General features: G+C 47.9%; 1 protein-coding gene across 1 annotated transcript in view; it reads right to left on the bottom strand.

Moving 5' to 3' along the window:
* The window catches only part of POLR1A (RNA polymerase I subunit A), an 88,202-nt gene that overhangs the window by 52,816 nt on the left and 19,898 nt on the right, over window positions 1-15,488 (bottom strand). The window contains exons 8-13 of the mRNA XM_045827947.1: window positions 13,789-13,894; window positions 13,331-13,493; window positions 10,788-10,958; window positions 10,538-10,660; window positions 8,116-8,346; window positions 2,002-2,256 (exon numbers count right to left, since the gene is read on the bottom strand). Coding sequence (XP_045683903.1) covers window positions 2,002-2,256; window positions 8,116-8,346; window positions 10,538-10,660; window positions 10,788-10,958; window positions 13,331-13,493; window positions 13,789-13,894 — 1,049 coding nt within the window. The remainder of the gene's footprint in view (window positions 1-2,001; window positions 2,257-8,115; window positions 8,347-10,537; window positions 10,661-10,787; window positions 10,959-13,330; window positions 13,494-13,788; window positions 13,895-15,488) is intronic.

Below are 15,488 nucleotides of genomic sequence, written 5' to 3'. Positions count from 1 at the left end.
GCCCTAAAAAAGCATGTGAAGAGGCACATGTGGATTTGAACAGGCCTGCCCTTCGTAGCACACAGGTAAGAATGAAGCCTCTATATTACCTGTGTCAATCAAAATCAAGTATAGAACATCCAAGTTCTCTGGTCGGAGAATTTCAGAGCACCCCAGCTGCCTGGTGCAGCTGATGTCCAGAGCTCACTTTGCCAGCAAAAATGGAACTGCTCTCTAGTAGAGTTTCTGTGGTGAACTGTGACACTGCTCCTAGAATTCGAGCTCCAGCCCAAGCCTGGGAGCCTCTTTCTTTCACATGTCTTCACTGAGCCCCAGCTTTGCCCATCAGAGGGGCCAAACACATGGGCTGGGGTTCAAGTCCTGCCCTCACTGCTGGCTGGCAGGCTACTCACTTGTGTTTCCTCTAGTGACAATCACAACTGCCTCATAAGGCTGTTGAGAACTAAATAAGAGAGTGTTTGCAAATTGCTTCGAGCACTGCCTGATGAACAGGGAGGGCTCAGTGGATGAGCTTTTCCTGCTACCTCCACTACAGCTATGACAGTTATTTACAGGAAAAAACAAGCCACTCTTCAAGTTAATAAAATTATTCCAAGTATTTCTTCTAATTATTAGCAAAATTAGTAGTAAAAGTTAGTAAAATTATTTCTTCCAATTCCCGAGTAACCAGAGTGGGCCCCAACTCTTCCTTCCTACTTTTAGGCCCTTCCCTAACCAACAGCTGGATAGGGTGGGCAGAGGAGGAAAATAAAGCTAAACTCAAATATTTGGGTCCACTATAAAGCTACTGTGTTGTTATGTCTGGTGGGAAAAGAAGCTGGGATGCTAGGCCCCTGGCCACCTGCCCAATTCCCAGGGAGGCAGATGACTGATGGGAAAAAGAAGTTCCCAGAAGGAGAGGGGACCTATCTGTGCAGGACAGCTCTGGGCAGCTTCCAGTGGCCCGAGTGCAAGGGTCTCCATTTCTTCTGCAGGAGAGTGGCAGGGCCCACAGAGGGGAAAAAGATTAAAACTCCACAGGATCTGGGAGTGCCCTGTCCTTCCTCCTACTGCTCACCTGTGTGTCCTGGGGCAAGTCACACCATTTCCTCCTGTGTAAATGTGGATATTAACATCACCTACCTCACCCTCTGTGGGGAAGGGTGAAAGGAGAAGTCTCCAAAGTGCTCTGCAGTGCTGGCACTGGAAAAGTGCTTGGAAATGGTAGCCACAGTTCTATACTATTATTGTTATTACTGCTAGCTCTGGCATATTCCACCACAGCCCAAGTGAAGGATGTATTACTATGAATCACTCTGATGAAAATGGCTTGTAGTTAAAAAGGTCTCAGGTCTTTGGGTAAGTGGTGAGGGGTAAAGAGGGACCGGCTCTTTCCCCACTCTGTTCCCCCCATGAATCTGCTGACTCGGGCCCCTGCCATGTAACAGGAAGGGGTCATCTGACCAGGCCAGGGGGAAGAAAGCTGCATCTTTCCTGTGTGTTCCTCTGGATAGCCATAACCACATGGGTCTGCCTCTGAGGACCAATCTCAGAGACAGGAGGAAGGGATTCAAAGAGGAGACAATTTCATGGCCTAGAGGGGGATCTCATTGGCCCTTGGAGTTAGGCTGTCTCTTAAAATTCATGCATATCAGAATTCAAAGGACCAAAGTCATTTGAAAACCATGGGGACCAACGCAGTTGGTATGCTAATCCTTGCCAAGGCTAATAAACTGCAGAATCCAAACATAAGTCTGGAAGACCTATTATGTAGCTACTGAACTCAGCTTTTGGTGACGACCCTTATCATTTCTATTTTTAAGAGGCACCAAAACAGAAACCTTTCCCTGTCTCTAAGCAACTAGAGGACCAAAAACCCCAGCTGGAAGAAGCCAGGACCCTGTGTTCCACATACTTTTGCCCCAGAACTGCCCACTGACCCTGGCAGCTAGAGAGGGCCCAGATCTAAAGTGCCAAGTTGTGCCAACGATGACCGTAGCCAGGCCCCAAGGTCAGACCTACCTTGGGAACAAGGTACTGCTGATCCGTGCAGGCCAGGACATAGGCCTCAGCCCGGCCCAGTTCACTCTGGGGGAAATGAGCGTTCATCTCATCTCCATCAAAGTCAGCGTTATAGGCCTTACAATTGGCATAGTGGAGCCGCAGGACTTTCTCTTCAGGCAGGATGCGGGCATGGTGCGCCTGGATGGAAGGTCTGTGCAGGGTGGGCTGCCGGTTCAGCAGGAGGATGTCCCCATTCTTCACGTGCCGGCACACCTGGGGGCAGAGTGCGGAACAGAGCGGTGAGCAGTGGCGACTTCAGCATCATTACTACCATTCCAAGAGCTGACCTCAGCCTGGCCGAGTGTGGCTTCTGCCTGTCTCATGCTTTATTCAACTAAATAAAAAAGGAATTTTTAGTCTGAGGTAAAACTAAAAATCTTTGATAAATAGGCACTAGTCCAGCATAGCCCCGTTGAGGCTCTGGGCTCAGAGGTACAAGCAACAGCCAAGGCTCCAGACCCTGTCTTCTTCAGACACATAGGCTTCCTGGAGTCTTAAATCCCTCAGAGAATTAATTTAAAGAAAGAAATGAACACATGTGAAGAGAGCATATCTGCATGTATCATAAAACTCCTGAGCTTGAAAGGGTTTGGCAGACCTCCAGAATCTACCCAGCCCCCGACATTCATACGTGAGAATGTTACTCTAAGTACAAACTCCACATTTTAGAGACACCTTGCCTAACTTCATGCAGCAGGGTCAGGAGTGGGACGCAGCATTCCTGTCTCCCAATTCCAAGCCCTCTGAAAACATTTTATTATACTCAAAAAATTAATAAAAAGTTTAAATTGCCATAGTCTTTTGGGAAAGCAATTTGACAATAGATTCTAGAACATTTAAAACTCATTTCCTTTTGGCCTTTCAGAAGAAAAAGAGTACCAATCCAAGGTTATATAAACATTATGTTTATGTAGCACTGTTTAGAATGGCAAAAACTGAAAACAATCTGGCTGCCCCACAGAAGGGGCACAAGCAAATAAGTCATGGTATACACTATGGAATATTACTCAAGGTGAAAAGGCTGAGTCACACCTATACTAGTTCTTAAGTGATGGCAATAATGTATTCCAGTAAAAACAAAAAAAAAACAAGAAAAAAATCTAGGTGCCATCTATAGTGATAGAATGAGGCAATTTAACCTCACCCCCACCAAAAGCCAACCCAACTCTGTATGTGTTTATATACACAAGGGAAAAGGGTGCTTGGGTCCTCACCAAGCTGTGACTGTGTTCTCTGCGGCAGCAGGGGCACACAGGGAAGGTGAGTTAAGCCCCAGGTTATCATTACGCTACTACTGTCACCTTTATACATCTTAGTGTTGTCCATGTTACAAGTGTGTATTTTAAAAAGATCAACTATTTTTAAAGAAAGCAAGAACTACTACTGCACAAGTGATATGCTCATTGTGGGGGAAGAACAGAACAAGTTTAAAAAGAATAAAAACCACAAGTAATTTTACCCCTTTGATAACCACCATTCATGCTTTTTCCGTCACTATTATGTCACTGGTCATGTCTCCTGACAGAGCACCTCCCCCCACAAAGCTGACTTTAATATTAGGCTCATTAAGCCTTTTACTGGCCCTTATCTTACATTATATTAACTACCAGGCTTCCTCAATGAATATAAACACTACTTTAAAAAACAAATGCATAAAGGCAACTAATACGCCAACTAATCCGTATGCCCTCTGAGCAGCCCAGGGGAATCCAGGCGACTCAGTGAGAACTCTCCCAACCCAAGTCTCCTCTCAATCCCAGCAGAGCCCTGGCTGGTGTGGCTCAGTGGATTGAGTGCCAGCCTGTGGACCAAAGGGTTGCCACTCCGATTCCTGGTCAGGGCACATGCCTGGGTTGCAGGCCAGGTCCCCAGGTGGGGGTGTGGGAGAGGCATCTGGTCAATGTTTCTCTTGCATATCAATGTCTCTCTCCCTCCCTTCCCCTCTGTAAAGAAAAAGTCCCAGCAGATAACACACTGGGGCAACAAAAATAATACAAGGCTAGTGTATTCTTATATTGTCCACATTTACGAAGCTGCATCCAAAAGGAAGGAGAAGCTAGAGGTTACTAAAAGATGCTCTCCACCTCCCTCCCCCAATTCCTACTCATCTGGGCTGGAAGTTTCCTCCTGCTCAGGAGAGCAGAGAACAAAGCCCTCACATTCGAAAAGGCAGGCCCAAAAAGCACCTGTCAGTCAGTCTCTCTGCTCCCTGAGGAATCCAAACCTCTGTCTCCCTGTCCCCACAGCCATGTTTCCAGGGAGACCCGGATTCTGAGGATTCCCATGAGCATCTGCCCCGAGCATGTCACAGAGCCTGGGCTGACTTGTTTCTTTAGGCTCTCAGAGGAGAAACAGCCAGTCCTGTGGCCCAGGCTCCGCACCCCTGGCTGGGCCTCGGCTCACAAATTCAACACCTCCTCCAGTATAAGCAAACCCCACAGCTGGGAAGGCACACAGGCCAGACTTGCAGGCATGGGCCAATCCAAACAGAAACCCTGGAGCACAGGGTATTCCCCTCGCCAACCCAAACCTGAGGTCCTTCCTTTCTCTTGTCTCTAAATAAATACTGCAGTGAAAATTAGTGTGCCCCAGTGCCCGGGTCAGAGTTTTCAGAAGCAGATCCAGAGCCAAAATCAGCTTCTGGCAGACTACTGGGCCAAGGAATTCGACTCAGCCATGCTGGCCACTTCCTCTTCCAGTTACAAGGCCCACAGGAAGGAGCAGCTATCTCACACCTCCCAGGAACCAGGCCTTTCAGTCATTCTTTCCTGCTGTCTTAACCCTTCCCACCCTCACCTGGACCTGACACTTCACCCAGCCCTTTAGCCTGCTCCTGACCTACATATCATGTCACTGACCAGAGTCCTTACAAACTACAAATACATGGTAAATGCCTGCATATTTGATGAATTGTGTATGTACCATATATAACATTATTGAGATGTTTGGAGAATAAAGATAATCATCCCGAGTCCCCAGGTCCTGATGTGAAAATACTTTTCTTTTAAAAAGTCCCTTCCTGCTTTTGCTCCTGGGTTACATCATCAGGTATAATGTGGTCCCTCATGCCTCAGAGCCTCCTAACCTCAACCTGGAACCACCCATCCATGGGGGTTTCTTGAGTGGTGAGCAGAACACCCTGCCCTCATCCTCATGGGATTTAGGAACTCAATTTGGGATGGGCAGACTGAAGTTGGAAGGCAAGCCTCCTGTTTTTGTAAATAGTTTTTTTGAGAACACAGCCCTGCCCATTTGTTTCTGTGCAGAGACTATGTGGCTCCCAACGTCTGAAGTATTTACTATCTGGTCCTTTGCTGAAAAAGTTTGTGGAACCCTGCCCTAGAACGAGGACCTTGCTGAAACCTGAAGGGTTAGCAGGAGTCAGCCGGGGAGTGTAGGGGGGCAAAGTGTCTCAGCAGGAGACAACAACCACAAGGCCTGAAGGGGGAAAGAGCCCTGCATCATCGACAGGGACAGCTGGAGTGTGAAGGGCAGCAGGGGTGAGGCCAGAGGAGGAAGCAGGGACGGTGTGCTCAGGGTCTGAGCTTCAGTAGGGAGACAAGCAACGGGGCTCCCCTCACACAACCCCACTACTGCTCAGACATCATTTCAGTCACTTTCCAGGAACACACCAACACGCGGCAGCAAGGCCTCCCTGAGATCCCATTCCACTCATCTCTGACCCTGTGGATGAAACTGAGGCCATGAGAAGTTTTCTTGTGCAGCTGCCTCATCCTCATACCCCCAATAATGTCAACCCCCCCCCCCCAACATCCTGCTACTTTTTTGGTCAAAGGCCCTAATTAAACTACTGCCCTCGAGTGGCTCTGAAACCTGGCTCCTTCCCTTTGTTCAGACAGCTTTCCTGGGTCACAGGTGACTGTCACTGCTGTGTCTGCTCTCTCTTTCCTCACTCTTCTTAAGATTCACATTTAACTCCACAAATATCTAACAAGTGCCCCCAGGAGACAGGAAGACAGCCAGGGGCTGGTCCTGACTTGGAAGAACCCCTCAGCCCTACGTGGGAGGACGGACGGACAGATGCCAACAGCGAACGAGCGAGCCTGGAGCTGCCGCTCTCTTCTCCCTCCACGTCCCGGGGCTCAGCTTCCCTTCCTCCCCCGGGTTCTCTCCCCACGGTACTTCGTGGTCGAAGAGTCGAACGTCCTGACAATTTCCTGTCTTAACTCTGTGGCCCCTGATCTAAGTTCCACCTTTCGACCTTCCACAGAAGGTGGGCCCTTAGATTCTCCACCATCACTCTGATTCACAAGGGCCCAGACAGGTGCCTTCTTCCAGGGCTCCCTGATCCCCTGTTCTGTAAACCACAGCTGCCTTTTCACCTGTTCTCCCTTCTACCTCCCTAACCCCCCATCTACCTCAAGTCCCTGCTCTCACTCTGGAACCTTCCCTGCTTTCACACCCAGCTCCCCTGACGCCAGATGTCTCCAAAGCCTCCCTGCTGTGCTGCCCTCACACTCCTTTCCTCTCGTGGACACACATGTGAAGTCGAGGACCTCCACGGCTGTTCCCCAGTGTGTCTGCTAGAGCACTCCACAGTGGGTCACACGTTTATAGTCTCATTCCCAGGTGGTGACACTGTAATTCCAGGGTGGCAGGATCTTGTTCAAGGTGACTGTCAAGATGCAGTGCACAGCAGGTAGTGGGCCCTCATGCAGGACTGCTGGACCCCACTCCGCTTTCCTGTCTCAATTTTTCTCTTAAAATTTCCTACTGAGACTGTTTCACGTGTTCCACTTGAGGTCACTCTAAGTTAAAAGACGTACACCTTAACTTCTCTTGCAGCTCTCACACAGCTCCTAGTCAGACCAGGCACTTAAGGGAGGCAGAATAACCTGTGAGCCTAAACAGGAATCTGACTACACTAGTAGAAAAAAAAGTAGGTGACCTGTCCTGCTTCTGCACATGTCCCCTCCAACCAAAGCAGAAACCACGTGGCATGTCTGCTCTACCTCGGGGCACTGCAAGCGGAGAGGAAGCAAGACTGTAGGCTGTGGTGGAAACCAGTGGCACCGCAACAAGGCCAACAGAGCTTCCTTTTCCTCTGTTTCTCCTCCGAAGTTCATCCACAGCTGAGGTAGCAGCGATGCTCAGACCCGCTGCTAAAGACCTGCCAAGCCACTGGGTCTAGCCGCGTCAGAAGGCAAGGAGAGACCTCACAAATGTGCAAACAAGTGATGAAAACGCAGTCAGTCAGTCCCTGACTCTGGGCCATCAGTCAGAAAGTAAACCAAATTAAATCTATTTCACTCCCAACAACTTCTGCCATGACCACCTGGTTAAGAGGTCATTTGCTACTGCCTTCTGGCAAAATGACTATTATCTGACAAAGACACAAATACTACCATGCACCGATTTCACACTCTCGGCTGACATTTCTAAATGGTCACGTACTCTTGCCAGTTGAGTCTGAATAAAGCTCAGGATCTCATAACACAGTAGTGCAGGTGAGCACTAGCCATTGCCTGAGATTGAAGCAGCAGATGAAACCTGTGATAACTATCACTGCCACAGAACAGAGTACTTCCTTCCTTTGGGGCAATTCTCAAACTTCAGCAGGCAGAGGAACCCTCCAGAGAGCTGTTAAGACATGAACCCGTGGGCCCCATTCCCATAGTGTCTAATTCGGTAGCTAGGGGGAGGGGTGAAGGAGGCTGAATGTGTATTTCTCACAAGCTCTAGGAATGTTGCCGCTGATCTGAGGGACCACCTCTGCGTAGCCCTGGTCAAGGACAGCCAATTCTCCAGCCCCAGGACCACAACGGAGTTACCACTAAAGGTCCTTCCTCGAGCCCCCGAAGTGTGCCCAGCATTGTGCTGCACAGCAGGAGACAGGCAAATGAAGCTTTAATGATGGTGTTGAGGCCCAGGAACTCTGGCCCCAGCTGGGGAGATAAAGTGAGCACCATGAAGCCCCTGAGGAACACCCACGTGTGGGAGCAGCTTTTCCCTGAGGAAGCAGAAACTGCCCACACAGCATTCCTGCCACGGCACTCACAGGAGCCACGGCCAATGGCCAGCAGTCACTGATTAAATCTGCCCACTACTCACAATTTTTGTCCCCTGGGGCTTTGGTGCCCCCGTGGCCGGCGTCAGGAGCTGTTTCGCCACGGCTTCCCGTTGGGTGAGGTCCACAGCGCTCAAGGCTGTGCGACTGCCATCCTCGTTGATGACCATGGAGGCTCCCGGGTGCACATTGGGGCCGTTGATGACTGCCTGCCTCAGCTCCTGAACATTCCAGGGGGTAACTGGCTGAGGGTAGGTCAGTTTTGTGGCAAACACCTGAAAGCAAGGAGTGGATATAAAAATTCAGGGAGGGCAGAAAAAGGTTCATGGAACCAAAATCTAACTCAATAAGCTGTCTGACTTTTCCCCAAAGATGTGGAAGTTCTGTCTCAGCCAAAAAGGTTCTTTAGGGAGCAAAGCACCTTCCTGCCTAACTTCCCCATTGAGCCATTTTTCCACATTCGAGGCCTTAAGGGAACAGAGACTGGGCCTCCTGTTTTGGCAGTCCATCTGAAGAGATTGATCTGCGTACTGCAGTTTACGCATCAGATTTTTTTTTTAACCCATTCTGAAACCTCACCAGTTCCTCATCTGCCAAAAAGTTCATGGGCCCCGAAGGGAGCACAGAATGGGACACCAGCCTGAGAGAGGTGGCAAAGGCCTGCCCTCAAGTACTACCTCACTGCAGCAGACATCACTAACTGACCGTGGCCCTTGCCCTCAGTCCAGACACAGCGTCAGCCACCACAGTCAAGGTGGTACCTGAAACCGATTCGGCCTCCTGAGACACAAGAAAACGCAGTGCCCCATTGAACACTAGACCTACAATATGCCACTCCAAAAACAAGTTCCCTGGTTAAGTTTCTGAGCTGATTATAAACTCTTTGATATTTCTAAATGCACATAAATATATCCGAGTCCAAAAAGTCCTATGTAAAGGACCTTGCTGAATTTTGTCCAGTGCTCTGCTCCAGCAGCACTTTGAGAGAGGCCTCCTTGCCACCGCACTGACCACTACCTGAGTGTTTGTGTCCCTGTGTATTTGTTTATATGTCTCCACCACTGGAGCGTAAGCTTCACGGGGGACACTCTAGTCTATGTGGTTCACTGCTGAGTCTCTAGCTTATTCTGCAAACATATCTTACCTCCTTTACTACTATGACACCTCTCCACAGGGCTCTATGGGAAGGATGTACCACAAAGGACCAAGGGGCAGTTTCACAGGCTCTGCTCCTCACGGCCATCCAGTGAGCAACAGCCCCAGCCACCATGGCCCTGACGCCTGGACAGGTTGGAGGTGGGCCGAGGGGTGACCTCAGAGTCCCCCTCAGGGGGCAAGCCATTACCAAATGAACCCAGATCCAATCCAAGAAGAGAGGCCCAGCACCTCTCAAGGTGGAAAAAGGAGGCAGCACTAACAGTCTCTCCCAAGGACACTTGAGGGAGCAGGAGGCCAAAACCAACCGGGGTACCCCCTGCCCTCTGTCCAGAAAAAGCAACACACAGGTCAAGGGCCTCTCTTCTCAGGCTGTCAGACTCATAAATATCACCACTGGCTTCACATTGCTGTTCCCTGCTACTTGCCCCAGCTTCTGAATGCAAAGACCTATGGTTCCCAGGAGGTGGTGGGCACGGACTGAGTGTTCTCTGATTCCTCTTCCCTTGTTTGTCATGACTTTGCTGAGTGTGCCCAAGAGAAAGGAGGCAGTGGGCACGAGGAGGCCATCAAAAGAGCTGAGCTCTGCTCATTCCCAGCATCCCCCCTCCCCCCAAGAGTAGCAGAGGGAGCAGTGCATAAAGAAATGAGACTCCACGGAGGGAATTAAACCATCTTCATATCACTGACCTCAAGGACAATTAAGGAGGAAGCCAATTAAAGGGCTGCTGCTAAGGAGCACTACAGCTTGAATTGGTGGGGAAGTGAAAAAAACAAAGCTGAATCCCCAAGGAAACACTAATGGGTGGCTGGGGCGAACTGCTTACCCAGAGGAACCAAGAGGATGGAAGATACACACACTTCCTCTCTGGCAGCTCTCTTTCCTTCCTCTCCCTGGCAACCAAGGGTACACACTCCTGGCTCATGATACCAGGTGAGTACAGGGGATGGAAATCCCTCTTTCCCTCTGGCTCATCTTTCATGTAGCCACTTTGTCTAGGAAGGTGTAAAGACTAGGCCAAAACAGGCAGAAGGAAGGCATGCAAGCAGGGACATGGAACACCCGGCAGTCAGCGCCCGGGTGGCCCAGGAAATGGGTTTTCCTCAGAGGTAGAAGGTGTCTGCAGACCTGGTAAGGAGTGAGAGCAATGCCATCACACAGCCTCACATCCCTGCCCAACGACTTCACCAGGAAGACAGAGATGCTGTCCCCACCCAAGTCACCACAGTCTGCCAGACGCTTCTCTGCAGCCCTTGACACTTCTATATGCTGCCCAAGAGGAGGAGCAAACGATGCCCCTCCGCACGCACCATGGGGATTCCAATTTCATTGGTGTTGATGTACATGTCTGGGCAGATGACGGAGCGGGCCGCGTAGTCCACTCGCTTTCCCATCATGTGCTTTCGGAATAAGCCCTCCTTCTTCTCTAGGATCTTATGGGGGGAGGAAAATCCAAATAAAGCATTAAAAAAATCAAGTGTTTTTATTATCCTTGTTTCAGTACAAATGTTTATTATTTAACCCCTTCAGCTAGCAATGGGGATCCAACTTACTGCTCACCTGTCTAATGCCAGGGTACTTTTCCACCATTAATTTGTCCATCTCGCTATCAAACACAATGTTGACGTGGCTCTGTAGGCGAATCCAAATGTTGTACAGTTTGTCCGTGAGGGACTGGCCTGGAAGCATACTCAAAAAGGATCGGTCCATCACAATCAAAGAGTCTTTTTCCTGGGAAGGCAACCAAGAAAACAGGCATGATGGGAAAAACCTCAAAAAAGCCAGCCTTGGTTTCCTCTTTCTTACTTGAGAGTCAATGTGCATCAACAGAACACCAGCCCCAATGTGTATCTCCCAGCCCGCCTCTTTCTAGTAATAAAATGAATTCAAATTGATAAGCAGGCTTCTTTCTTCTCTTTTGCACCAACACATATTTATCTCCCCATTTCTGTGTGTCAGGAATCTGGGCACAGCTTCACTGGCTCTCTGCTTCCAAGTGTTTCCTAGGCTGTGATGGAGTCAGCCAGTGTTGGGTTGTCACCTGAAGGTTCACTGGGGAGGGATCTAACTCTAACCTGACATGGCTGTTGGAAGAATTCAGTTTCTTGGCTGTCAAACTGGCAGCCTTGCTTCCTAGGTGGCTGCTGGCCAGGGACCACCTTCAATTATTCACCACGTGCTTCTCCACCATGGGAGCCTGTTTCACCAAACTGCTTGCAGCAGTTGCTGAAGTCCCTTAACATCTAATTTTTAAGACAACCTTAGAAATTCTTCCCACATCCATCCTGTTTTGATAAAACTCTGCTATCCTGCAGATAACAGATTCTCAAAAGGAGTTTTAGCTTTATTTATGGTCTTAGAAAACCCTGATTCAAAGCACTCACAAAAATGCAGGTGAAAAGTTTCTTAGAAGGAAAAAATGTTTGCCATATGATTTTATACGTCACCGATTGGGATACGGATCTGCAACTGGGATAAGCAGAGTAACTGACTGATCTCCAAGCTTCATTGGAATATTTAACCAACCTTTTTCTGTCCCTGACTCTGCCTCCTTCTTGTCACCCTCCACCTGCCCAGGAGACAGGCCCTGAGGTGTAAAGCTGCTTTAGAGCACCACCTACTGACACTCGACAGCTACTGACTGGCCCCATCTGGCTGGGTATGACGCAGGAGACAGACAGATGGTCCCATGTCCCTCAATGTGGGTCACATGACAAAAAAACCTGTCAGTGCATTGGAGGAGGGAAAAGGACGGGTGGGAGAAGATCCAATAAATGAGAATGTGGGAACCCATTACTGATGAAGCAGGTGTGACCTTAATTGAGGAATAGAGGGTCGTCTTTAGTTATAGGGAGGGCTGATGTATTTTCTGCTCTGGTGGACGCAGGGACAGATGGTCACCTGTGTGATGAACAGGGGCCCTGTTAGCCTAACTCACTGCTATGGCATTTCCTGACTCAGGACCACGTGATTACTTATGAAATGAGAGACTGTCTTACTGGGTATCCTCAGTGCCTAGAATAGCACCTGGCCCATGCCAGGCACTCACGACCCGTGAGAGCACTGCCATGGGAATGGAATTTGGGAAGCAAGTTGGAGAACAGTTATAAGCATTTCCTATTAATCAGATGGAAAGAGGGCACAGTGACTTCAGGTAACAAGGACCTTGGGAATTAGAGAGGACACTGTTTATTTCTTCAGAGACTAGGACCTGAGAATGTCAGATTTCTTACACTGAGGACTTTTAAAACCACACCTATGCTGCAGATCAGAAAACTTAAGCAAAATCAAAGAAAGCCCCAAGCAGAAAGGCTGAGGAACCCAGTGTGAGTGTCCACGACAAATAGTTGCGCCACCTGGTGATGGGCTGAGTTCACAGCAGCACTCTCTCCGCAGCTAGAAGGGAGCCTGAGAGCCCAGACCACTCAAGTCTGAGAAAACCCTTCCTATTTGCATCCGGGGAGTGAGCATCTGAGAGCTGGAAAGACCTGGTGACCTCAGCAAGCCTTCTTTATACCCACTGAAGACCTGGTATGCTGAAGGGGCTCCAGAAATGTTTGCTGAAATGGGAAAACTAAGTTCAGGTCCACCATTTACTAGAGGAAGCTGAAGCCCCAAACCTAACAGTCCTACTCTGGGAAATTCCCAGAATCTACAAAACTGCCTTCCTGACCCCCATGCTGGAGATTTTAATGAGCCAAAAACAGAGCTGGGTGACTCAAGATCTAGTTCTGTAACCTGGAAGGAATACTCTTAGAGCCCAAGGGAAGCAAACTCTCCTTTCTAGAGTTGCCAAAGGCAGGTGGTCCATAACAGCCTATATGTAAAAATCTCATGACAAACCATACCCATATAATAGTAGCGATGAGCCCACAAAATTAAAGCAACTCATCCAGGGTCACTGGTGTAAACCTAGGCCTCAGTGTTCAGACCATGCTTTCTCCCTGACATTACCCGAGTTTCCCCCAACTGACAGCCCACATGCAGCTGCACACATTCCCGATCAGCGTCTCCCAGCACCCACAGCATGCTGCACCTACTGCAGGGAGTTAGAACTAAGCGTGTACATTAATGGCATCAGCTCCAAGACAGCACTGACCTACCTCATCTTCTGCAGGTGCTGCCACCTCACATGGCAGCTCCTGTTCTTGGGCCATTAACGCCAGAAGCTTTCGGATCAGAACCACGTCCTTCATGACAGCCTGCAAGTTGACCGTCTGGCCATTGGTAAACATCTGGTCCCCCAGGCGATTGACAGGGCGATACCTGCAGGGGACACATGGAATCAGCGACTGTACAGTGTGGGTGATGGGTCGTGTTTTTCAGCCTCTCTCCCTTCCTTACTAGAAGCAACCCAAACCCCACCACATTCAAAAGACAACCAACATTTCCACCACATTCAGGACAAATGAGAGGAAAATATTCCCACTACCCGCATCCTAGGAGCAGAACTGCCGCTCTCTTTTTCAGTGCCCTTCGTCCTTCCGTCTCTCCCAGATGTCATTATTCACTTACTCAATATGCCTTCTCAGGTGAAACAAAGTCAATTAAACAGCATTACCTTGAGGGTGGCACCACCAAGAAATCCAGAAAGAACAAAGTTGGATTGAATCTAGACTCCACGCCAACCTCTTCCAGTCCCGAAAAAAGGAAACTCAGAAAAAATCCTGTGTTTGAAGTGAACCAAAAAGATCATTTAAATGGATGTTAGAGCATGAATGGATAAAACATTTTAGTAATGAAAAAACAATACCAGGACATAGGACAATATAGAGAGTAAGATCAGAGTTTTCTTTATAAAAATGAGCAAACCGTGCCACTCAGTGCCGACAGCCTGCACACAGCGAGTATAAGGGTGGTGCGTACCGCAGAGATGCCAGGGTGGGAAACAGAAGCCGTCACTCGTTTCAGACTCACACACACACAGGTACACAGTCACTTTGGTATTTATAAAACATGTATTTGCAATATGCAAAGAAGAAAAATCAAACCAAAAAATTTAAGTTTGTCTTCTTAAAAAAACAAAAACCCTTTACACTGATGCTACCAAGAGGAATGGACAAAACCCGTTAGGGCCTACCGCATACACAGCCAAGCTACCTTGAGTGCTCCTTTTTTTTCCCGGACACAACTCATACCTTCAGCAATATTTTCACTTTTTAAAATATATTTGATCAATTACACTATTATAGTTGTCCCAACTGTTCCCTCACCACCCTCTACCCAGCAACCCCCATTCCCTCTGGTGACCCCCCGACTTAGTTCATGCCCATGGGTCATGCATTAAGTTCTTTGGCTGCTCCATTTCCTATACTGTACTGTACACCCCCATGGCTATTCTGTAACTACCTATTTGTGCTCCTAAATTTTTGCATCTTTCCCCCCATGCTCCCCCCATGCCCCTACCAACCATTAATCCTCCAAATGATGTCCCCATTTCAATAATTTAATAATTCTGTTTCTGTTCTGCTGGTTTGCTTAGTTTTTTATATTCAATTGATGACAGTTGTGAATTTATTGCCATTTAATGTTCATAGTTTTGATATTCCTTTTCTTAAATAAGTCCCTTTAACATTTCATGTAATAATGGCTTGATGATGAATTCCTTTACATTTTTTAGACAATACCTTGTCTAGGAAGCATTTTATCTGCTCTTCAATTCTAAATGATAGTTTTGCTGGATAGAGTAATCTAGATTGTAATTTCTTGCTTTTTATCACTTCGATTACTTATTGCCAGGCCCTTCTAGCCTGCAAAGTTTCTTTTGAGAAATCAGCTGACAGTCTTCTGAAACCTCCATTGTAGGTAACTCTCCTTTCCTCTTGCTGCTTTTAAGATTATCTTTAACCTTTGGCATTTTAATTACGATGTGTCTTGGTGTGGTCCTCTTCATGTCCATCTTGTTTGGGACTCTCTGCTTCCTAAACTTGTATGTCTATTTTCTCCAACAAATTAGGAAAGTTTTTTTTCATTATTTTTTCAAGTAAGTTTTCAATTTCTTGCTATTTCTCTTCTTCTGGCACACCTATGATGTGAATGTTGGTATGTCTGATGTTGTCCAGAGGTTTCTTAACCTATCCTTGTTTTTTTTTAATTCTTTTTTCTTGTTCTGATTGAATTTTGTTTTCTTCCTCATGTTGATTTGATTCTCGGCTTTAATCACTCCACTGTTGATTCTCTGTAGATTTTCTTTATTTCACTTAGTGTAACTTTCATTTCTGCCTAGTCTTTTTTATGCCATTGAAGTATTCAATTACTTCC

This window comes from Phyllostomus hastatus, unplaced genomic scaffold (genome assembly GCF_019186645.2).
Source record: "Phyllostomus hastatus isolate PE091 unplaced genomic scaffold, TTU_PhHast_1.1 phas_scaffold_78, whole genome shotgun sequence".
Classification (NCBI taxonomy): Eukaryota; Metazoa; Chordata; class Mammalia; order Chiroptera; family Phyllostomidae; genus Phyllostomus; species Phyllostomus hastatus.
The sequence above is the reverse complement of the archived record's forward strand: the minus strand, read 5'-3'. Positions and strand labels throughout refer to the sequence as shown.